The following is a 22,795-nucleotide window of genomic DNA, read 5'->3' on the forward strand; positions in this document are numbered from 1 at the left end:
TAGAAGGTTTATAGATAGTGGTGTTTTTTTTTTTTATAATACATCACATAATGATAGATATAATACATCGGAAATTTAGTTTATGGTTTTAATTATCACTTTTATCGTACATTTTAATAATTACTACCTCTTAAACCAGGAATTACACGTGAAGATCCTCCAAGTCCAGGAACTGAAGAACCACCACCCATACGTCCACCAATCCTACTTGAGTTTGCTCCACCACCATTATTATTATTATTACTATTATTATTATTAGTTGTAGTTGTAGTATTGTTTGTGACTACATTCTTTGGATCTTCCATGACAGCATTAACATTATTATTAACAGTATAATACCAAGCACCGGTTTTATCATCAGTATAAACAGCATCTTTCCAAGCCATTGAATCATTTGGTCTTGCACGAGACCAAAATCTTGCTGTTTTATCAGAACCCGCAGTACATAATAAATGACCCATTGGATGATATTCTAAAGCATGAATAGCCTTTTCATGAGCATATGGGATTTTTTGAATTGCATCAATTGAATTTGCTGTGGTTGCTGAATTGGAAATAGCCAGACTTGTGCTTCTTTTAGGAATAGATTCATTTGAATCAGGAATATAAGAATCCAATAAGAAATTACTTATTGAACCATTATAAGCAGCAGTAGTAACCATTGAAGCATGGATTGGATGCCATGCAACACAAGATAAATCAGTTTCCGAATCTCTAATAACCAACATATCTTTCATTGTTCTAATATCAAATATTCTACAACTTCTATCTCTTGAAACAGAAGCCAATAATCTTGCGGTACCATTTGGTTGAAATCTAGTTTTATTAACAGTATGTTTAAATCCATGTAATGTAGAAATACAAGTGGATTGTCTTGGATCCCATAATTTAATTAAATTATCTTTTGATCCACTAACAATTAATCCTAAATCAGGATGCCAATCACAACTTTTAACTTCCCAATTATGGCCTTTTAATATTCTTTCTTCTTTACCATTATTAAAATTCCAAATTTTTAGAATCGAATCATCACCACAAGTTAAAAATTTCAGATCATTTGGAGAAAATGCAATATCTCTAATTCCATTAGCATGAGCATTTATATTATTAACATTATTAAAATTTGGTTGCCAATATTTAATAACACCATTTTGATCTCCACTTAATAACCATTCATCATGATTACTATATTTCATAGATAAAATAGCACTTTCATGAGCTTGCATAATAGTTTCAAAATTAAATGTCATACCATTCCATAATGTTAATTCACCAGAATGAGAAGCAACAACTAATCTTCTACCTTCAGGTGTCCATTTAACTGTATTTATAGTATGCTTAACTTTATTTGAAGATAAATGAACAAATTTAGATTGAATATCCATTATAGCTAAATTATTTTTATTATTTCTTCTATTTAAATTATTACTTGATCCATAAGCCATTGAAGGTAATAAATCAATTAAATATGATGATTCAGGTCGTATTTTACCAATTGATTGTTGATTAGAATTAATATTTAATCCTAATGATTTTTCAATAAACCATCGTCCCATATTATTCCCATGATCTGTTATTCTTCTAAATGCTTGTTTCTTGTCTTGACTTGCCAATTGTTGTTCAAGATTTTGTTGATAAGCTAAATATTTCTCTTGTTGTTTAGGATCTCGTGGTTTGTTTATACGTCCATTAGATGTATGATGATGACGGTTATTGTTGTTATTCCCATGATTATTATTTCTTCTATACATGATTGCCTTGTGCTATCTAAATAAATATTGCCAGTTATAAGCAATCAAACAAACAAACAAGTTTTAAAGAAAATTTTTCTGTTGTCACTTTAAAGTTGGTGATAGATACAGCACGTGAACAAAAGCACGTGGAAATGTACCAAAAAAATTAAAAATTTTTAAATGGTGTCTGATTGTCACACGTGCGTCAGAGAATGGCCTATCATAATATATAGTAATTTAATATTCCCGCTGTTTGTATTGGTTGCGTGTGTGTGTGAGAGGGGGGAGGGGGGATTTTCTACAGGATCCACAGTTTATTCTAATGACAATTACAACAATGTTTCTGATAGAGTCACATTTTTTGAAGCAATTTTTTTTTCTTAATTGACGCACGACCACCTCCTCCAAACATGTGGCTATATATGTATAATAATTAAAGATCAAAAAAAAAAAAAAAAACTAGTGAAAAATATCAACTCCTCATTTGAATATTCCTTGTTTAAGACAACCAATACTTTATCACTAACTATTCATTATTTTATTTAAATCATGGTTGAATTTTATTTTCATGATGGGAAAGATACTCCTGATAATTTTACTGAAGCTCATAATTCTGGAGAATCAGTTAGTTTTTCACAACTTGAAGAAATTGGAGTTATTTATAAATATATTACTAGTCAAGAAGAATTAGATGAATTAGCTAAAGAAAGAGAATATAAAAATAGAGATCAAGTTAAATTAAATTTAGAATCATTTGGAAATGATATTGAAGCTTATAATTCAAAAATGAAACAATTTTATAAAGAACATTATCATGAAGATGAAGAAATTAGATATATTATTGAAGGTGAAGGATATTTTGATGTTAGAGATAAACAAGATCGTTGGATAAGAGCAAAATTAAGTAAATTTGATTTATTAATTTTACCTGCTGGTATTTATCATAGATTTACGTTAACTAATGATTTAAAAAATGTTACTGCTGTTAGATTATTTAAAGATGAACCTAAATGGGAAGCCATCAATAGAGATTCCGGTAAAAATTCATTTGCTCGTCAACAATATGCTAAAAGTATTTCTGTATAAATCGTAAAGTATGTATTTATCTCTCTTATTTCCCTCCTATAGTTATATATAGTTATATATATATTAACCCTTGACGATTTTAATTTTATTATTAGTTATCCAACTTTCTAATTTCTTTCTACTTTCAATCAATTCTTTATCTAATTTTTCACGTTCTGTTTTTAATTGATTAATTTCACCAGCCAAGATTTTAATAACTTCATCAATTGATTTTTCAACTAATACTCCACCTATCATTTTAAAACATTTACGATTAGTTCTATTTTCTGGTGGAATTGAAGTTAATGATTGTTCAACTATAAGATGTTCTTGTAATTGTGAAGTAATTGTACCTAATTGTGATTCCAATTCTGTTATTATTTCTTGTGATCTGTTATATTCTTGTTGTAAGATTTGGGATTTCTTTTCATCTGATATAGTATCTGACATCGTGGTAGTAGTAATAGTAGTCGTTGTTGTAATTGTTGCTGCTGTTGCTGCTGTTTGTATGGATCTGAAAAGTCTTTTGATGTTTGTCTATAGATTTTTCCAGTAGAATTTTTTTTTTTTTTTTTTTTTCATTCCCACACGAAGATTTTTTCCTTGGTCAGTTTTGTTTGCTGAAATATCAACGAGTAATCATCTACAGACCATCATTATTTCATATTATTATTATTAATAATTTAAACAATACAATCTATTTATTTCGACCTATTTATTCTTCTTCATCTTCACCAGTGGTTGGAATTTTGTCCAAATTCTTCAATAATTCAGTCAATTTCTTAGCACCAAGTTCAAAGAATTCTTTTTGAGCAAGAATCATAACTTTCAATAAATCAATATTTTTAGAAGGTTTTAAAAGTTTCTTCATTTCTAAAACAGCAACTTCAGTAGCACTTACAAATTCATCTTCTTTACTAATCAAATCTTCATTTTCTGGATCAGATTTTTCATATTTATTTCTTAAAACATCAAATTCACCTCTTGCTGAATAAACCTTTTTACGTAATTCATTAACTTTAATAAAACTTTCATTTAAAGTTTTAACTAATTCAGAATTTAATCCAGCCATGATTTGTTTGTCTTGATCTAATCTAGCAACGGCAATTTCTTGATAAGCAGAAGAAACTTGCAACAAAGCAAAAGATAATGGGTTTTCAGAACTTTTCAATTCTTCACTATTTTTCAAACAAACATCAGCTAAATGTCCATATAAAGTCTTTGGCAATTGTGGAGAAGTTGGTTGAATTTTAACAGTATCATCGTCTTCTTCTTCTTCTTCTTCAACTTGTTGACCATCTTTAGTATCTTGACCTAATAAAACTTTTTCCAATTCTTGAGGAGATGAAACATTTTTTAATTGATTGAATTTTTGACCAATTAATCCACCAACATTAGCACCTTTAATTCTATTTATAGCATAATTACCTGGAGGATAATCATAACTGATTTTACCATAAGTATCATTAGTTGATTGAATCAAATCAGTATATAATTTCAATAATAAATCACAATTAGCTTCTAATTGTAAATAATCTTGAGGTAATTCACTAATTTCAATATCGGAGTTAACATTATTATTAGCCAATTGTTCTAAATGTTTGAGTTGTTCAGTAATCAATTGAGAAGTTTTCGAGGTGTATGGTTGAATAGATTTACTTAATTGGTCACCGGTTTTAGTGAATGATTCTTTGACTTGATCAACACTTGGTAAAGATTCTTGAATAGATTTGAAATCAAAAGAAGGAAATTTAAATGACATTATTTGCTTTGTTTGTAGTAGAAGATAACACTATCAAAAAGAACAGGTGAGTCTCTTTTGGAGGAAGAATAATTTTTTTTTTATTTTTTGTTTTTCTCTCCTTTGGGAATCGTGGTGGGAACACGCATGAGTATGTGTACGTTGGCCAAATTGACTGTGAGAAATGATAATAATAGTCTTTTCTTCCAATTTTATATTACGAGTTGTTTCATGGTGATAAAGAAAAGCCATGAAGGGAGAGTTTTGTAATATTGGCTTATGTAATCCAAACGTATTAATGCTGTAAAAAAATTGATAAGTTGTAATCACTTCAAATCATTCATACGAGGCAGAATTTCACGACATTGCCCTTTAGATGTCGTGCGATTCCATCGAGACTTTTTTTATTGTCATAATCATCATCATCATCATCATCATCAAGAGGAACATGAAAATTCTATGTAATAACTACATTGACTGAACAGCAATGACGGACACGAACACACCGTATTATAAAAAACAAGCATCATATCAAGATAAACGATACACACAAAACAAGGGGAATTTAATAGAACCAATCATACGACATCGAATTCAAGATTCAATATTTTATAAACAACATTTATACCTAACCAATGAATCAACCATATTACCAGTTATAATTGATCATGTTAAATATATAAGTGGGACCGATTCATCTAATAGACCAAGTAATTTCATATGTTGTTTATTTAGATTGTTAGAATTAGAACCAACTAAAGAAATAATCAATGTATATTTAACACAATTAAATTTTAATGAATTTAAATATCTTACAGCATTAACATTGATTTATATTAGATTAGTTTTTAAAAATGAAGATATTTATACAATATTTGATTCATATTTTAAAGATTTTAGAAAAATTAGAATGAAATTGAAAAATCCAATATTTGATCTGAATCAAATACCTAAAAATTATAAAATTTCTTATATTGATGAATGGGTAGATGATTTATTAACTAAAGATAGAGTTATTGATTTGATATTACCTAGACTTGTACCGCGATTAACTTTAGTTCAACGTGGATTAATTGGTCCGAGAAAGTATTATGTTGAAGAAGAGAAGGAAGAGAATAGTGTGGATGATGAAAGTGATTACATAAGTGATAGTGATTGATCCCCATAGGTATAGTGTAGATATATATAGACCAACAAGATTTGATATTATTGAAACACTTGTTTGACAAAAACGCGGGGGGGGGGGATGTAGACCCACACGTGAACAAAACAATTTGTGATACTTAATATATTAACAGACTAGCTTCACGTGAAGACTTGTTATAATTCGACTCATTGATAGACCAACTACAACGCGTTGCAACCAATTGAACCCTGAATTCTGATATCATTCTCTCTCCTTTTTTTCTTCTTGATTCTGTTTCATCTGTTTGAAATTTCAAGAGCAAACAACCAACCAACCAACAAAAAAAAAATAAATCGTTCACCACGAAAAAAAAAAACAATGACGTAAGGCTCAATCTTGTTCATATCCAAATCATTTACTTTACCTATCTATAATGGCGATAACTAACCTACTTGAGTCACAAGATGCTCATTCAGAAGCAAGTATGCATATGATATCAAAAACCAAAATCATATTTATAATCATATTATTTATAATTTCATTAGCACTGTTTGTATTTCAAACTGAATTTACTTCACAGGCTTATAAATTGAAATTTCTGGAACCTGTTGTATTATTAGTTGTTACTCATGGTTCATGGTGGTTATTATGGCCATTACAAATTATATTTGTATCATTATGGAGGACTTTTAATAAAATGAAAAATTCAAATAAAAAAACTACTGTTATCAGTTCTGGATCAGGAATACAATATCAACGATTCAACTCAACGTCGGGATTATTAGGCAATGATGATTCAGAACAACAACAACAACAACAACAACAACAACAACAACAGATACAAGTGCCATTAGAACATACTGATTATTATAATTATTTCAAGAAATGTATAGTTAAACAATTTCATAATGTTTATCATACTTCTATATTGATATATCAATCTAATGTTAAAGGAGATCGATCTACTACTCATTTGAATCTGATTATTGATGAAAGTCCACATATTTCGAGTTCAAGTTCTATTACAGATTGTATTAAAACATTCATTGCTACACCTTCTATTAGATATGTATTAATAAAAGCATTGATTATTACATTAGTCTTAACTGTTGCTGGATTTACATGGTATGGTGCCATGTCTATGACTTATGCTGCTGATGTAACTGCTATTTATAATTGTTCTGCATTTACTGCTTATGCGTTTGCTATTCCATTGTTGAATGAAAAATTTTCATGGTTAAAAGCTAGCTCTGTTATTATAGCCATTAGTGGAGTTTTTATTGTTGCATATTCTGGTGCTGATGATAATAATAACAACAAAACTGAGAAAGAAGATAATCCATATCCGTATAGATTTTGGGGGAATTTGATTATTTTAATTGGTGCTATTCTTTATGGATATTATGAAGTGTTGTATAAGAAATATCTTTGTATTCCAGAACATTTAACAAAGATTATAACCCCAAGACGTCAACTGACATTTGCTAATTTTGTTATGGGATTTTTTGGATTTTTCACATTTAGTATACTTTTAATTGGGATAGTATTAGTTGAAATATTTCATATTCATCATTTTAATTTATTTAATTATGGAGAGAATACTAGAATCATCTGGTTATATATATCCGGATCAATTGTTAGTAATTTATTATTCAGTGCATCATTTTTATCATTAATGGCATTGACAAGTCCAGTATTGTCATCGGTTAGTTCGTTGTTGACTATATTCTTGATTGGATTGGTTGAATGGTGGATATTTGGTAATAAATTGGGTTTCCAACAATTATTAGGTGATTTCTTGGTTATTATTGGATTTGTTATGTTGACTATTGCATCATGGAATGAAATCAGTGAAGGGCAAGAAGATGATGAAGTTGAAGCTGTAAGTACCTATTCATTTGCATTAAGTACAGAAGACAATCGTTAACAGGGACAATAAGTGAGAGAGAGAGGGAGGGAGAGGAAAAAATGTAATATAGAGAATAGTATATTTGTAGTTTGTAATTTAAACTCGACTAGAAGGGAATATAATATAAAACAATAAAAATATGAGACATCACCAGCGAGATTGTCACACAGGAGCTGAATAAATCACCTTACATGCACACGAGGATGAAACTCATCTGAGTTTAATTACACATACAGATATAGTGGGAACCCGTGGGTCATTAATATTATTGTTATCGACTTGCTGAACCTTAAACGTGTAACAGTATCTATATTTGGTAACTACCCACGAGACTGTAAATTCAATTGTCAAGAAAGATTAAGTTTGTAGTGATGTAACACAAAACACAGTCGTGCGAAAATTAAAAGAAATCGTGCATCTGTTAAATGCAGATAGATTTAATTTATACATGGAATGATTACTTAATCAAAATTAAAGTAGATACAGAAAAGAACAGAAGTGACAACGTGGGCCTCTCTCTCTCTCTTTGTTTCATTCAATGCCCCCTTTGTTTCATAAGACATTGCTTATTTCTTTTTGACTATATATATAAATTTTATTTTTATCTCTGCCTGGAGGTGGAGATGGTGGATAAGTGAACAGATGGGGAGTAAACATTATCATCATCACAGTAAATCGGTTTACTCACAGATGTTCTTAATTAGGTAAGCCGTCTCGTTCTCGTTCTTGATTAAATTGGAGTTTGTTTGATGAAGAGGCTGAATAGGATAACTGACTGATTATTCCAGCGATAAGTTTTTCTTTTTGTCTTGTGAGATGATTGTACATAGACATAAATTACACTACACACAAAACAATGAAAACACAATGGAAATGTATTTCATTATCAAGAAAAAAAAAAAGAAAAAGAAAAAAAAAAGATTACTGGTATGGCAATGGCAAGAAGAATTTCTTGGTACCAATTTTTTTTTTCCTTGAAGAAGAACAAGATGGCGATGATGATGATGATGATGATGATTCTGGTTAGCCCTCGTGTGCACTCAAGAAAATTTTCTTTTAAGAATGTAGCTTGTAGAAGAACAACTGTAAAGAACTCAACTAACTTCATTTGCCATTAATGTTAAATGAAAAAAAAAAAATCTAGGCATGTAATTGAAACCGAAACAAGAAATACATCGTCCAAACTTAGTTGTAGGAACAAACTATAGTAAGTTTAATGATTCGATATCAATGGTATATTGAGCTCAATTGATACGGCGTCAATTTACTGCTTGCCCTCGTGTTCTACTAATACAAAACTACCAACAACAACAAAAAAAATTAAGGGTTATGTAAGTATCAATTTACCATTAAACAAAGAAGGAAATTTAAAAGATTTGTCATAACGGGAGAGCACGTTGTCAGTCGTGTGTAGAAGGAACATAAACTCATTTACTATTGCGACAGAAATCTGGTATTCCTCTGTTTGTGAGTCAAGGGAGAAAAGGAAGCGAAAAGGAAAAAGAAACAGTTGAGGAACACGTGGGGATCTAATTTGGTTACGATGCGTTCCACAAAATAAACACCATACTAACGGTGAGACTTGGGTTGAATTAGTGAGAAAAAGTTTGAACCTTTTTTTGAAAAAAAAGAAAAATGACTCTCGCCTGTAGAATTGGGTGCAAAAAATGTAAGACATTAGATTTTGAATTAGCACTATTGGTTTATATAACCTAGTTCAACAATAGTTAGAGTCTTTTGACATACCAAGAACAATCTTACCCGTTGCAACCGATATTTACCAAGAAAAAAATAAATTATAACATTAGTAACTGATGTTGTAGAAGAAGAAATCATACTGATGGAACAACAAGGGACTTTCCACCGCCAGTTTGTTAGCATTTTTCGCCCTGTGAACCAAGAGAAGAAGGAAGGAAAAAAAGAAAAAATTTCTTGGAATTAATGAAACGTAGTAATTAGCCCTTAATGAATGTTAAGAAAATGTTATTCTTGTCAAAGAAACAATACAATTGACCCTGAAAAGAGATCCTTGTTTATGCTGGAATTTTCTTGGGTGATTTTTTTTTTTGCCAAACACAGTTGTCCCCCGACTGTACATTGAAACTTTCTTTTTCTGTTTTTCACCAGTGTATGGATGCTAGAACGGATATTGTGAAAAATGGGTTGATTTCATCACTAGAGTCAGACTTGCTTAATAATGTATGTAATATAATTATGAGCACCTACGTATATAGACGGTGAGAGAAGTTTACAATATATGAGCAACATATACAGTATCCAAACCATGTTGTCTTATATCTCAACAGAAATCTGAACAACATGGTAAGTCATTATTTGTAAGATACTCCACTAGAGAGGAGTAGTCCTTTATCAATCAATCGTAGTTGGTATCAGTAAAATTTTTCTTAGCTTTAAAGTACGTGGGGACCGATTGATCCCCCAGACCTCATGAGTATAATTCATTCTATACTCCACCCTCGTGGCATCAATAAAAAGTAATAAATTGGTAATAAAACAAAAAAAGAAATCTAAATTAATAGGACTTGTGTAATACGGCAATGAATTGAAATTTTGAACCCAGTGTCATGATTATTTAATTAATTTATTAAGCGCACATGGTCTCTCTCTCTCTCTCTCTCTCTTTTGATTCACGCTCACACGCCCTAGGTCGCAGAACAGTTGCACGGATTTCTACGCCCACGGGATTTTTCTTTCCCATTACTATGGTTAGTTGCAATCCGGACTACTGTCTTCACTATTAATTTTGTTTTTGCAGCCTTCTCATGGGTGCTAATGTCATTTCAGTAAAACCCAAATCAACTGGTATGTCCATCAATTACCCACCCATAATTTGCTTTGGGCCCAATACAGCCAATTTCGCAGAAAAGATTCAAACTTATTTGACAGAGCAAATATTTTATACTCAAACTTGGGTTTCTGTCTTTGTGTAATTTTGAGTTCGCCTTGCATGCTCTGAACAATTTCACAAACCATGCACCACAAAACCCGTCATGTCGCACAAAGTCGGGGGTATTCATTTAGTGCAAACTTTGGTAAATTATCTTCCTCCTTCACTGGGTTTTCTTTTTAATTTTTGTAAGTCCTACAACAATCACAGAACTCACTGTGTCTTGGAACCTATTCCACTGGGCATAATTCCCAGAAAATTATATAAATAATCCGTCAGATCTCCCATATTTTTCCAAATTTTTCCAATTCCATTCTTCTTCTTTACCTTTTTCTATCTTCCCTATATTCATCAGATACCTCTGCGTTTCTTTGCTACAACCACCACAACTACAACTACAATTACAACGCAAATCAACGCTATGACTGCTGAAATCGAAGCACACGAAGTGTCCCACAGCGGGGGTAAAACCGCTTTCAAAGATTACTTGGGTAAATTCGCCGATGTCGAAGACCCGTTGGAAAGAAGACGTTTGGCCTTGGAGGAAATCGACAAAGCCGGCTTTGGCTGGACCCAGATCAAGATGATTATGATTGCTGGTGTTGGTTTCATGACTGATTCCTATGATATTTTCGCCATTAACTTGTCCATCAACATGTTGCAGTATGTCTACTGGAATGGGACCATTCCGGACTCCACCACCACCTTGATTAAAGTCTCCACCTCCGTTGGTACCGTTATTGGACAAGTTGGTTTTGGTACCTTTGCCGACAAGGTTGGGCGTAAGAAGATCTATGGTTTGGAGTTGATTGTGATGATTTTTGCTACCGTTTTCCAGTGTACCCTTGGTGAGTCTCCTGCTGTCAGTTTTGTTGCCATTTTCTCCACCATGAGAATCTTGATGGGTATTGGTATTGGTGGTGACTACCCGTTGTCCTCAATCATTTCTGCTGAGTTTTCCACCACCAAGTGGAGAGGTGCCATCATGGCCGCTGTTTTCTCCAATCAAGGTTTGGGCCAAGTCTTTGCCGGTATTGTTGCCATGATCTGTGTTGCTGGCTACAAGGACGACTTGATCATTGCTGAGAAGGGTTCCGAATGTGTTGGCAGATGTCGTAGAGCTGCCGATCAAATGTGGAGAATCATTATTGGTTTCGGCTGTGTTCCTGGTGTGATTGCTTTGTACTACAGATTGACCATTGCTGAGTCCCCAAGATACTCCCTTGATGTCAACGAAATTGAAGGTCTTGAAAAGGTTGCTGATGCCGAAGCTGCTCTTGATGTGCATGCGCAAGAGATTGCCCCACCAAAGGCTTCATTCAAGGACTTTGTCCACCACTTTGGTCAATGGAGATACGGTAAGATATTGTTGGGTACTGCTGGTTCCTGGTTCATGTTGGATGTTGCCTACTACGGTTTGGGGTTGAACACCACCACCATCTTGCAAACCATTGGTTACGCTGGTCAAAGCAATGTCTATGAGAAATTGTACAACTCTGCTGCTGGTAACTTGATTTTGGTCTGTGCTGGTTCCTTGCCAGGTTACTGGTTCACCGTTGCCACTGTTGACACTGTTGGTAGAAAGCCGATCCAATTGGGTGGTTTCATCATCTTGACTGTTTTGTTGTGTATCATGGGTTTTGCCTACCACCAGGTTGGTGACAATGGTTTGTTGGCTTTGTTTGTCCTTGCCCAGTTCTTCCAAAACTTTGGTCCAAACAGTACTACTTTTATTGTTCCAGGTGAGTGTTTCCCAACCAGATACAGATCCACTGCTCATGGTCTCTCTGCTGCTTCTGGTAAAATTGGTGCTATCATTGCTCAGACATGTATTGGTACATTGGTCAATCATGGATGTGACAAGGAGCATAAAAATTGCTTCTTGCCTCATGTCCTTGAGATCTTTGCCCTATTCATGTTGTTGGGTATATTTACAACTTTGCTTATTCCAGAAACAAAGAGAAGAACTTTGGAAGAAATCTCTGAAACTTGTCATGGGGAAGTTGACACTACAAAACTTGGCGCTGATAGATTTCAAAAGGATGAACAGCCTTATGATTCTGAAGAAAAGATTTAGTTCTATATAGTTTGATTTTTTATTTAATATATGTTTATTTTTGCTTATCGATGTTTTTATTGTAGTTTTTTATTCATGTGATGTTAGCAAGCGTGCTGTATATCACGCTGTTACCACACGTGATTAACCAGTGCGTGCAACAAGTGGTATTTCACAATGAACCCATCTCTAACAGTAGCCAAGCAGTTCAAGTGAGTTGCTCTTGCTTACTGGACGGGGGCAGCTAAAGAAAATCCCTGCTCTCCTTATTACTACTTCTCTTCTATACTAATCTTAAGTCGTGCATATGCCACTACAATTAATTAAGGGTGGAATAATTACAAATATATTTGAAGAAGGGTGAAAGAGAGCAAAAGGTCGTGCGTGAATTCCAATTTGCTTTGCAACTTCTGTGACTCTCATACGAAACTACTCTTGTTGTATATGATGTATCTGGAATATATGCAAAAATGATGCAAGTGCCACATTTAAACCGATTATTTAGTATGTTCTGCGATAGTGGACGAGTGTATGATAATTGACGAACCTATATGTTTGATGCATAATAGTTTCAGTATGAGAATTGGATTTGGCATAAGCAAAATCTGGGTCGTGCGCGCTTGATAAAATTTCTGGCAAGAATACATAAGTACTATTCTGGAAGCAACTGCCACTAATTTTTCTTCGACAGCTAACCGCAAGTATGAACTGATTTCCCGTTTCCTTGTGTTAATATCCAACTAAGACTACAATGTGGTTTTGCTTCAACACAGACATACTTACTGTTCAATTATTTGAGAGCCGGTCCTTACCACTACTGTCTAATTTTTTCATTGATTCAGTAGCAACCATGTTTTATTGATAACTATGCCCATGCCTACGTACTGTATTTTAAGTCCCAGTCACAATTGAAATTATATTTTGCATGCATTCTAAGAATCCTCTGAAGATCTGAATTTCCCCCAAATGAGTCCATTTTCATGAGAGGGGAGGGGGGGGGGGGACTGTTGCTGTGACGAATTGTGTTTTCTTCATCCGAACAATTCGGCATATTATTCAAGATTTATTATTTTCCATCTTCCATTCATTGGAGTTGTTCTAATTGGTATAACTGTAAGTTTATTTCTTGATGGTTTGGTGCATGACAGGAACTCCCAGTTGGGGAACTTGCTTACACTATTTCGGTCTTGCATTTGTCCATATCCAGTGTGTGTCGTGTCCAGCATGTATCAAGAACAAGACTTCTCATTATGAGTGAGGCTTTGCCAAATTTTATGTTGCTTAGAAGGATGGCTTCTAGTTGGAATTGTTTGTGGTCCAACATATTTGACCGGTCAACGTTTATTTTAACTCCAGATACACGTGTAATTTACTGTACCAACATCCAATACTGTAAAATATGTTCTATTCTAAGGACAGGAGTCATGCTGTGGATATTGCTATTGTGCTAAACAACATAGAGATAACAACAGTTTGGATTTGAGGCATGTTAACGACAATATGGTGTACCCTACGTTCTGTTGATTATGAGGTGCACTGTCTTTAAATACAAACAATGAATTAGAATTGTTGCTCTGTGGTTTCAAGTGGATAATCAACTTTTCGACTAGTCTAATGATGCCATAGGGCCTGTCGTAAAAAGGTTTCTGGATGGGAGACAGTTGTCCGCAAGTGGGATTGGTTAGTACTAGATCCTCGCTTGACCTGGAAGTGATTCAAGCCAAATAAACCAAAGTCTAAAGTACCATGCAGCAGTGAATACTCCATTAGTAAACTCAATACTACTCTTAATAAAACACAACAAATGATCGTAAAAATAAATAACTTTCTGGTATCAACGTACATTATTTCAATTAGTTTCTTATATTCATTTAAACATAGATTCTATATAATTATAACAAATAAAACTATTCCTACTTTCCTCTTCTACGACTATTTGTATATATGGATAGATAGTTATATAAACCAAACTGATGCAAATCAAACAATTTCATAACCAATAACTTTGCAAACAATAATCAACAAAACTTCCCTATTTGCAGTATATTGCATAAATCAGTATCCGTTACTGTTAAATTCTCTTGTTCGAAATAAAACTAAATGGGGCATATTGACTTGGTGGTTTGTTGCATACACAAATACAAGTCCACTCCGGAATTGCTTGATTTTCGATGCATATGGTAGCACTGAACATGTAAAGTACAACAAAAAATACCTACACAAATACCCCAAAAAGACTCAACTATAAAAGGACAAAAAAACAACGGGTAATGAAAAACTTTTTACAACACTTTCTTTTCCTGTTTGTTTTTGTTTCATCAACAATTAGTATCAACCACTTATATATGATATCAGTTTTAGCAAGTAAGTATCAATTGATGTGTTGTATTCATGGCTGCAAATACTAACTTCAATATAAGGAACCACAACCCATTACCCATAACAAGTTTACAAAGAATCAAAGGTTATGTGTTCCCCATCAGTTGTTGTTTGTGTCACTTGGTTAACACAATTTAAAGAAAGTCACCAACTGATAGCTCCTTTAGTATGACCACAAACATAAGAAGAACCTTCCAAATAAGATAGCAACTTGGGAACACATGTTATCTTGAACCTTACACAGGGGATCAACATATACCAAAAAGGAGCGATGTTGATTAGTGAAGGTTCTTCAAAAGATAGTGACTGGTCATCACTATCTTTAAAAACTACTCGTCGGGATAGGCTAGTTGAATATCCCGATGAGTAGTAGTGGTGGTTTAATACAAACCACACTTGTAGAGGACCAGGTATATGGGGGCGACAATCGACCAGTCCCCTTCCCTCCTGGTTCATCCTCTGTCTATTCCCCCTTGGGCCAGTAGGGGGACGCAATATGGCAACTCAAGAAGAGGGCCATAGTCGGACTGGGTCGGCCCCACACACACACACACACATGTGGGCCCAGTTCGTCCCTCTCCTTTTAATTAGGAGAGGTGGTAAGTGGAGAGAGGGGATGAGCCAACCCATCATCATTTGGATCTTTTCACCACTTCGACATTTGACATGCCGTCATATAGGGTCACAGAAATGATATATGTGATCAAATGGGAATTAGCATTACTTATATTTAACACACAAACTCAGATGTTGCCAATGAAATTCAAATTACAGCTCAACATTACAGAAGATTTCCCGTTGCTACGTATTATTTAATGTAAGTACAACAACCATAAGCTTTCCTTCAATTGAATTCTATGTGAACTGCTGCACGTTGGTGACCATCGTCTCCAACTGAATTACAATGCTACGTTAAACACCAAAAGAGACACCAATGGCTATGAAATCAGTACAGAGTTTAACCACCATTCCTTGGTTAAACAATGCGTTTGTAAATCATATAAAAGAGTCACGTTTACATTTACTGTATTGTACTTTAGTCCATACTGTGGTGGGAGACTGACAACAATCTAAATCGATTCATAAAGCAAACAGGTTCTTATTGTGGAGAGTATGACTGTTTAATACTTGCAACCAACAGGTGAGGGCGATTCTGTGTTCACCAGTAGTCTTTTTCTTGTGAAGCTGAGGATCAGTACTACAAATGCAAATGTATCCACGCCAAATCTACGTAGTACACTTCACTTAGTCATTCCAGTCTCCAAGATTAGTAGGTACATGGTTGATTCCAGTACACTGCCACTTCACTGACACCAAAGTTTGCAATCAATACAACAAGGTGCTAGTACTTCCATTCCATTCAAACGCGCTTCCCTTATTCACGTCGTTGAGCAGCTACTACAACTCTTGGTTTCTGTTGAGTACCAAACGATAACGTCATTGTTATATCAGTTGTGCGGTTAATTTTTTTGCTTTTGTCTTTTTGCTGATCATAAATCTGTAATATCCCGGGGTACGAACTTTCAATTGATCGTTTATCTTTAACGTTCATGTTATCGTTTGAATGATTTTAACGAAGTACTTTTAACCTTGTATAAACTCTTGTAATTAATTCTCGAATTGTGGCATCAAGAACAATGTCACTAGTATCTATTACGTAAACACCCGGTATCTCGAAATATTTCAAACAAAGTTATTGTACATTTTTTTGTTGGTCTTGTAAGAAGATTAATTTTCACATGCAAATTAAAGATCTGAAACTTTTTTTTTAAGTCAGATTGTTTTTATTTTTTTGGGTCATAGGGTTTTGTGTCAGTTGTTTCTTGATTACGATTGTCAAAGAACAAGCAAAAGTTGACTCTGGCAGAGTTCACCTATAGACACACACCTTTATACAGTCTTGTTAGTGCATAACTTGATAACTACAATTATAAACACGTGCTTTGAATAATTACGGAAACGTTTTTTAATTTTTTTTTAAAGTAATTTTAATACACTATTAAGTTATAAACATGCTCTATCTAAAATTTCAATTTCTTTGGTTGTTCCCATGGGTTTTCTTGGTTAGTGAAGTGACCGTAGGAAGCAGTCTTGAAGTAGATTGGACGGGCCAAGTCCAATTCTTTGACAATAACACCTGGTCTTAAGTCAAAGTTGTTCTTGATAATTTCGACCAATTGATCGGAGGTATATTTGGAGGTACCGTAAGTGTCAACGTAGACTGAAAGTGGTTCAGCAACACCAATGGCATAAGAGAATTGAACTAAAGCTCTTCTGGCCAAACCAGCGTTGACCAAAGATTTAGCAACCCATCTAGCAGCATAAGCAGCAGATCTATCGACCTTGGAGAAATCTTTACCGGAGAAAGCACCACCACCGTGAGCACCCCAACCACCGTAAGTATCAACAATGATCTTTCTACCAGTCAAACCGGCATCACCTTGTGGACCACCAATGACGAATCTACCGGATGGTTGAATGTGGTAAATGGTTTTGTCATCCAATAAGTGTTCTGGAATAACTTGTTTGATGATGTGTTCAATGATTTCTTTTCTCAAGTTTTCAGTGGAGATTTCTTCAGCATGTTGAGTAGAGATAACAATGGTGTCAACTCTCTTTGGAACAACAGCACCACCGTCTTTTTCGTATTCAACAGTAACTTGGGTTTTGGTATCTGGTCTCAACCATGGCAAAGAACCAGATCTTCTAGCAGAAGCCAAAGCAGCATTCAATTTGTGAGCCAACAAAATGGTCAATGGCAATTTTTCATCAGTTTCATCAGTAGCGTAACCAAACATAATACCTTGATCACCAGCACCCAATTCTTCCAAAGCTTTTTCGTAGTGCAAACCTTGAGCAATATCTGGAGATTGTTGTTCAATGGCAACTAAAACGTTACAGGTCTTGTAATCGAAACCTTTTTCGGAGTCATCGTAACCAATGTGTTTAATGGTGTCTCTGATAATTTTTTGGTAGTCCAATTGAGCCTTGGTGGTGATTTCACCGAAAACCATAATCATACCAGTTTTGGCAGCAGTTTCACAGGCAACTTTGGATAATGGGTCGACAGCTAAACAAGCATCCAAGATAGCATCGGAAACTTGATCACAAATCTTATCTGGGTGACCTTCACCAACGGATTCGGAAGTAAAAAGGAATGTTTCTCTAGAAGTAGTCATTTTTGGTACTAGTTAACTGGAATGAAATTGATCAAAAAACAATTAGAAGCAAAAACAAAAAAAAAAGAGGAAAACTTTCAAAAGGAAGATCTTATGTCTAATCAAATTTTCTTTTTTCAGGAAATAGCTTTTTATATAAATAGTGAAAAAAAAAAAAATCTGTTGGTAACTAAAAGTGAAAAACTTTTTTTTTCTTTTCTTTTTTGTTTGAACGATGGGCCACAGTATTGATAATGTACTCATTTTTATTTTCATTGTATTGGTTTTGTGCATTCTGGAGTAAGCACAAAACAATTAAAGTAGTTTCTGACTCTGGGTTTCATTATTGGCGCAAGGGTGTGAAAAAATGGCACAAGATCACGTGACACATTCATTCACATGAATTTCTACCAAATGAAAGTATCGTACATTAACTATGACACAAAGGTTTCGGAGGACAAATTCTTGATAACAGAAAACGAAAATTATAAACATGTGGGCCATTCACATCATTCCCGTGTTTCTCAATTGAAGCCAACAAAAAAAATAAAAATGCTACCCTCTTTTGCTTATGAATATTGTTGAAACAATTGAATTAGATGAATGAGGGAGTGTGTAAGTTATAATTATTCTCTCATGATTCGTTTAGCCAGTACATAATTGGCAGAGGAGTAAAATTAAAATAATTTATGTAAAAAAAAAAAAAAAGAAATAAAGGTGCCGATATAGGGGAATTTTTTTTTCATTATGACAAAAAGAAATAAATAATAATAAAAAAGAAAGAAGCCTTAAAGTTATACGACGTATCGCTAAAGTCACGAGATTATCGTACACGTGCATATAAACACGTGGAACGAATTCCAGTAGTTAAAACAAACGCGACTGGGAAAGTTACAAAAAAAAAAAATAAAACACGCATCGGTTGGTGGTAGCATAACGAGGGATGGGACGCGAAAAAAAAAATGAAGAATCGTTGAAGGAGATTGTTTTTTTTTTTATACTATTTTTCTTTTAATTTGATACTTCTAGATTAAGGTCCCAATAGTCATTTATTAAAAGAATATGGATTTGTTAGATGGAATAGAGGACTACTCGTCAACTCAATTTCAAAACAAAATTGTAATAAAATCCACTCAACAACAAGAAGAAGATGGGACACAAGAAAACCAAACTGAATCGTTGTTAGGATTGGATCTCGATGCAATTTCAAAGGTTTTCAATGAGGAAGGTAACGAAGATGAAGATATTCCCAATTTCAGTATCTTGGATAAAATTAGTAAAAGATTAAATGGAGGTGGTGATGATGATGATGTCGAGGAAAATGGAGAAGAGAATCAAGCTAATGAGGAAACACAGAAAACTGCTGACGACGCGTCACATCAAACCAAGTTTCAATTACTTCCACAACTTGCAGTCGACGAGACAGAATATAGTAATGCCGACTCAACCACTCAAGTCATAAATCCGACTCAAAGAATCGCGTCTACACAAGTGATTGAAAAAACACAGGTAATTGCTAAACCAAGTGGAATTGATCAAACTCAAGTTATTGAAAAACCACAATTAGACAAAACCCAGGTAATACTGAAACCTACCACCATTGACAAGTTGTTTGTCTCGGATGATGAATTAGAAAACGGACCTATCCAACCATCATTATCCAAAGAAGAAAGAGAAGCCAGGATTGCTGATCTTGCTGAGAAAAAACGTCTTGAAAGATTACAGAAAGAACGTGAAGAATTAGAATTAGATATCACCAGGGGTACATTGACAGATGAAGAAGAGGAATTGAACCAAGAAGCCAATGATACTGTTGTTTCTTCACATCTTCCAAAAGAAGGTTTATCAACTAAAGAATTAGAAAAGGCACAAGAGTTCTTGAATATTCAAAAACGTCATGTTGATATTCGTCCCGAGTTTGAGAAAAAAGTTGTTTTCACTAAAGATAAGTTATTATCTGCATTTTCTGATGATGAAGATGAAGACGAAGCTGCATTACCTATCATTCCAGAAAGACAACCATCGTCTCCTACTGTCGAAGAAATCTTAAGATCAAGTCCATTTACATCCCCAGTGAAGGAACAACACGAGAATATAATGGATTTATTTCAAAAACCAGTTTCTAAGCCAAAGAATCCGTTGGAAATCTATACCGAAAAACTCAAGCAACAACTTTCGAGTTCACCAACATTGGGCAATGGCGGTGCCAAGGGATTGATCAATTTAGATTCAGATTCAGATATCGACATTGTGTCTTCTTCCCCTACAAAACATCGTTCCACCAATGTCAATACCCAACCTTCTAAATTTTCCAATCGTGCTAAAGAATTGGATAAAATCCCAGAACTAACCAAAGAACAAAGGTTAATGATCAAACAGAAGTTTTCAAAGAAAAAGTTTCAAAATTGTAAGAACAACATGTCTGCTAATCCACAACAACATCAAAAGGAAACCGATTTCTTCAAGAAATTGCGCAAGAAGAATATAGATCAGTTGAAGTCAAATAAATTAAATGATCCTGACCATGCTATACTAGAAGAATTAGAACAGGATGAACAAACCATGACTTCGCTTTTGGAAAGAGAAATGGAAAGAGCAAGAAACATTAGAAAGAAGGAGAAGTTACAAGAACGAGCTAAGTTGGCTTTGATGGGCAAGGCATTAGGTGTTGAAGAACAAGACGATGATGCTGATTATACCAATGATGTTCCAGAAAGTGATGTTGCCGAATCTGAAGTGCCAGAAAGTGATTATGATTCTGAAATGGATGACAACGACAATGAAGAAGAAGAAGATGGGGATGAAGCTCCTGGTAAGATTGAAGATAATTTTAGAAGCGATGATAGTTATATGTTTGGTGGTGGTGATTTAGATCATGATGCCGATAAAGATCAAAAAATTACCACTACCTTGGATGATGGAAAACATGTTCAACAGCAGAATCTAACGTCAGAATATGATGATAATTCTTTTGCTAATAAAAGTACAGAACTTTTCCAAAACTTAAAGCCAAGAACAAGTAATGAAGATTCATTTATTTCAACTCAGGATGAAGGCAGTTTACTACTGATCCAACCACCTCAATTTGATAATATTACCCAACTTGCAACGCAAACTCAAGTAGATGGTGAACCCACTCAAAAAGATGAAGAAGCAACTCAAAAGGATGAAATGGTCACGCAAAAGGATGAAGTAACCACGCAAAGGGATAGAGCAGTGACACAGAAGTCAACTTCTACTAAAGAAACACAAGTGATTTCCAGACCGAAGGAGGTCGAAGAAGAAGATGACGATGATTTGGTAACTCCAGCTCATGTTCAACGTGGACGTAAACAGGTGAGAAATAATATGCTTAAGGTCGAAGAAGAGGAAGACGAGGATAATAAGGAGCTGGAGCAATTAGATGAAGATGAAGATGAAGATGAAGATGAAAGTCCTGAAGCTATGCAACGTCGAATCAAGGAATACGAGTTAAAGATTAGAAAACGGGAATTGAAGATACGTAAAAGAAGGAAAGATATGGAAAGAAGAGGTCTTAAGAATATAATTGAAGGGGAAGCAGAAGAATCTGAAGATGAATGGAAAGGTTTAGGTGGTGTTGATGGAGAAGTCTCCGATGTTGCCAATTCTGAAGATGAAAGAATGATTGATAATAACTTCAATATTGATTTGAAGAATGAAGAAATTAGAAAGAAGTTTATGGAAGATTATCAAATTAAGGATCAAAAGGAATTGGAAAAATTATTAGACGATATTAAGAATCATCGTTTGATTAAACGTGCTGGTGTTGCCAATGGGTTAGATATCGAGATTAGTGATGAAGAAGATAGTTTATTGGAAGCTTATAGACGTCAAAAACTCATGGAACAACAACAAAGATTATTGAAGAATAAGAAATTGCTTGAAATTTATAAAAATGAAAAGTCCAAAGCTTTCTTTAACAGTATCAAAGAGAATATTGAGATAATCAAGATAGATGATAGTGATTCTGATGATGATGATATTCAAGTTGTTGGTGAATCCAAGAAAGAAAAGGAAAAATCTGATACTGAAGAAGATAATGATTCATTGGAAAAAGAAGCCCCAGTTAAAAAGACCATTAAAATTGATGAAAATTTTGTCAGAAAGAAATTATCATTTTTGTATTCAGCTAATGATGATTGTGAAGAATATGAAAGATTGCAAAGAATCTCAAAACTTCAGCATGGATTTGATGTTGAAGATGACGAAGATGTTGAAGATGTTAAGGCATTAAAATCTAAAAGTATTCTCAATTTGACTACTAAAAGCAGGTCAACTACTCCAGTTGGATCTATATCTGAAAATCAATCCAGAAAGAGAAGCCACGATGAAACTGGAGATACTGATGTTGATGACGATGATGATATTGCTGAACTCATTCCATCATTTAAGAAACCTTCTGTTGTGAGTTCGTTCAGATCATTCCAGGAACAACAAGGTATTACTATTAAAGATGGTAAACAACATTTCTCGGGTGTTACTATTAGTAAACAATATAAGGTTGTTTCAGGATCTAAAGCATCAATTACATATATGTCAAATAATAGCAAACGACAATTGAAAAGTTTGAAAGAAAAGAAGATTGAAAAAACAATTAATATTTCCAAAGGCAAGAAAAACAGTTTTTTCGATAATTCAAGTTTTGAATAGACTTTGGGTAGATATATATATATATATTATCTTGAGTTTTTTATGTACT

At 34.0% G+C, this 22,795-nt stretch overlaps 9 protein-coding genes across 9 annotated transcripts; 5 read left to right on the top strand and 4 right to left on the bottom strand. All coding sequences in view use genetic code 12, as the record gives it.

The window, feature by feature from the left end:
- Window positions 1–113: 113 nt before the first annotated feature.
- On the bottom strand, window positions 114–1,751 carry CTRG_04093 (cleavage polyadenylation factor subunit; the record flags this gene model as incomplete). The annotated part of the gene is made up of 1 exon (XM_002549750.1): window positions 114–1,751. One exon carries the CDS (start codon window positions 1,749–1,751, stop codon window positions 114–116), a length of 1,638 nt encoding a protein of 545 aa, XP_002549796.1.
- Window positions 1,752–2,282: 531 nt separating this feature from the next.
- Window positions 2,283–2,819, top strand: CTRG_04094 (acireductone dioxygenase (Ni2+-requiring); the record flags this gene model as incomplete). Its single annotated transcript, XM_002549751.1, has 1 exon — window positions 2,283–2,819. One exon carries the CDS (start codon window positions 2,283–2,285, stop codon window positions 2,817–2,819), a length of 537 nt encoding a protein of 178 aa, XP_002549797.1.
- A 63-nt stretch (window positions 2,820–2,882) lies between these two features.
- Window positions 2,883–3,248, bottom strand: CTRG_04095 (tubulin-binding prefolding complex subunit; the record flags this gene model as incomplete). The annotated part of the gene is made up of 1 exon (XM_002549752.1): window positions 2,883–3,248. One exon carries the CDS (start codon window positions 3,246–3,248, stop codon window positions 2,883–2,885), a length of 366 nt encoding a protein of 121 aa, XP_002549798.1.
- Window positions 3,249–3,513: 265 nt separating this feature from the next.
- On the bottom strand, window positions 3,514–4,560 carry CTRG_04096 (uncharacterized protein; the record flags this gene model as incomplete). The annotated part of the gene is made up of 1 exon (XM_002549753.1): window positions 3,514–4,560. The coding sequence occupies one exon, from the start codon at window positions 4,558–4,560 to the stop codon at window positions 3,514–3,516; it is 1,047 nt and encodes a 348-aa protein (XP_002549799.1).
- Window positions 4,561–5,026: 466 nt separating this feature from the next.
- Window positions 5,027–5,698, top strand: FGR16 (U4/U6-U5 snRNP complex subunit; the record flags this gene model as incomplete). The annotated part of the gene is made up of 1 exon (XM_002549754.1): window positions 5,027–5,698. One exon carries the CDS (start codon window positions 5,027–5,029, stop codon window positions 5,696–5,698), a length of 672 nt encoding a protein of 223 aa, XP_002549800.1.
- A 400-nt stretch (window positions 5,699–6,098) lies between these two features.
- On the top strand, window positions 6,099–7,592 carry CTRG_04098 (mannosylinositol phosphorylceramide synthase regulatory subunit; the record flags this gene model as incomplete). Its single annotated transcript, XM_002549755.1, has 1 exon — window positions 6,099–7,592. The coding sequence occupies one exon, from the start codon at window positions 6,099–6,101 to the stop codon at window positions 7,590–7,592; it is 1,494 nt and encodes a 497-aa protein (XP_002549801.1).
- A 3,311-nt stretch (window positions 7,593–10,903) lies between these two features.
- Window positions 10,904–12,559, top strand: PHO84 (phosphate transporter; the record flags this gene model as incomplete). Its single annotated transcript, XM_002549756.1, has 1 exon — window positions 10,904–12,559. The coding sequence occupies one exon, from the start codon at window positions 10,904–10,906 to the stop codon at window positions 12,557–12,559; it is 1,656 nt and encodes a 551-aa protein (XP_002549802.1).
- A 4,379-nt stretch (window positions 12,560–16,938) lies between these two features.
- Window positions 16,939–18,096, bottom strand: SAM2 (methionine adenosyltransferase; the record flags this gene model as incomplete). The annotated part of the gene is made up of 1 exon (XM_002549757.1): window positions 16,939–18,096. The coding sequence occupies one exon, from the start codon at window positions 18,094–18,096 to the stop codon at window positions 16,939–16,941; it is 1,158 nt and encodes a 385-aa protein (XP_002549803.1).
- Window positions 18,097–19,137: 1,041 nt separating this feature from the next.
- GIN1 (chromatin-modulating protein) lies at window positions 19,138–22,746 on the top strand (the record flags this gene model as incomplete). The annotated part of the gene is made up of 1 exon (XM_002549758.1): window positions 19,138–22,746. The coding sequence occupies one exon, from the start codon at window positions 19,138–19,140 to the stop codon at window positions 22,744–22,746; it is 3,609 nt and encodes a 1,202-aa protein (XP_002549804.1).
- Window positions 22,747–22,795: the final 49 nt, after the last annotated feature.

This window comes from Candida tropicalis, assembly GCF_000006335.3.
Source record: "Candida tropicalis MYA-3404 genomic scaffold supercont3.5, whole genome shotgun sequence".
Classification (NCBI taxonomy): Eukaryota; Fungi; Ascomycota; class Pichiomycetes; order Serinales; family Debaryomycetaceae; genus Candida; species Candida tropicalis.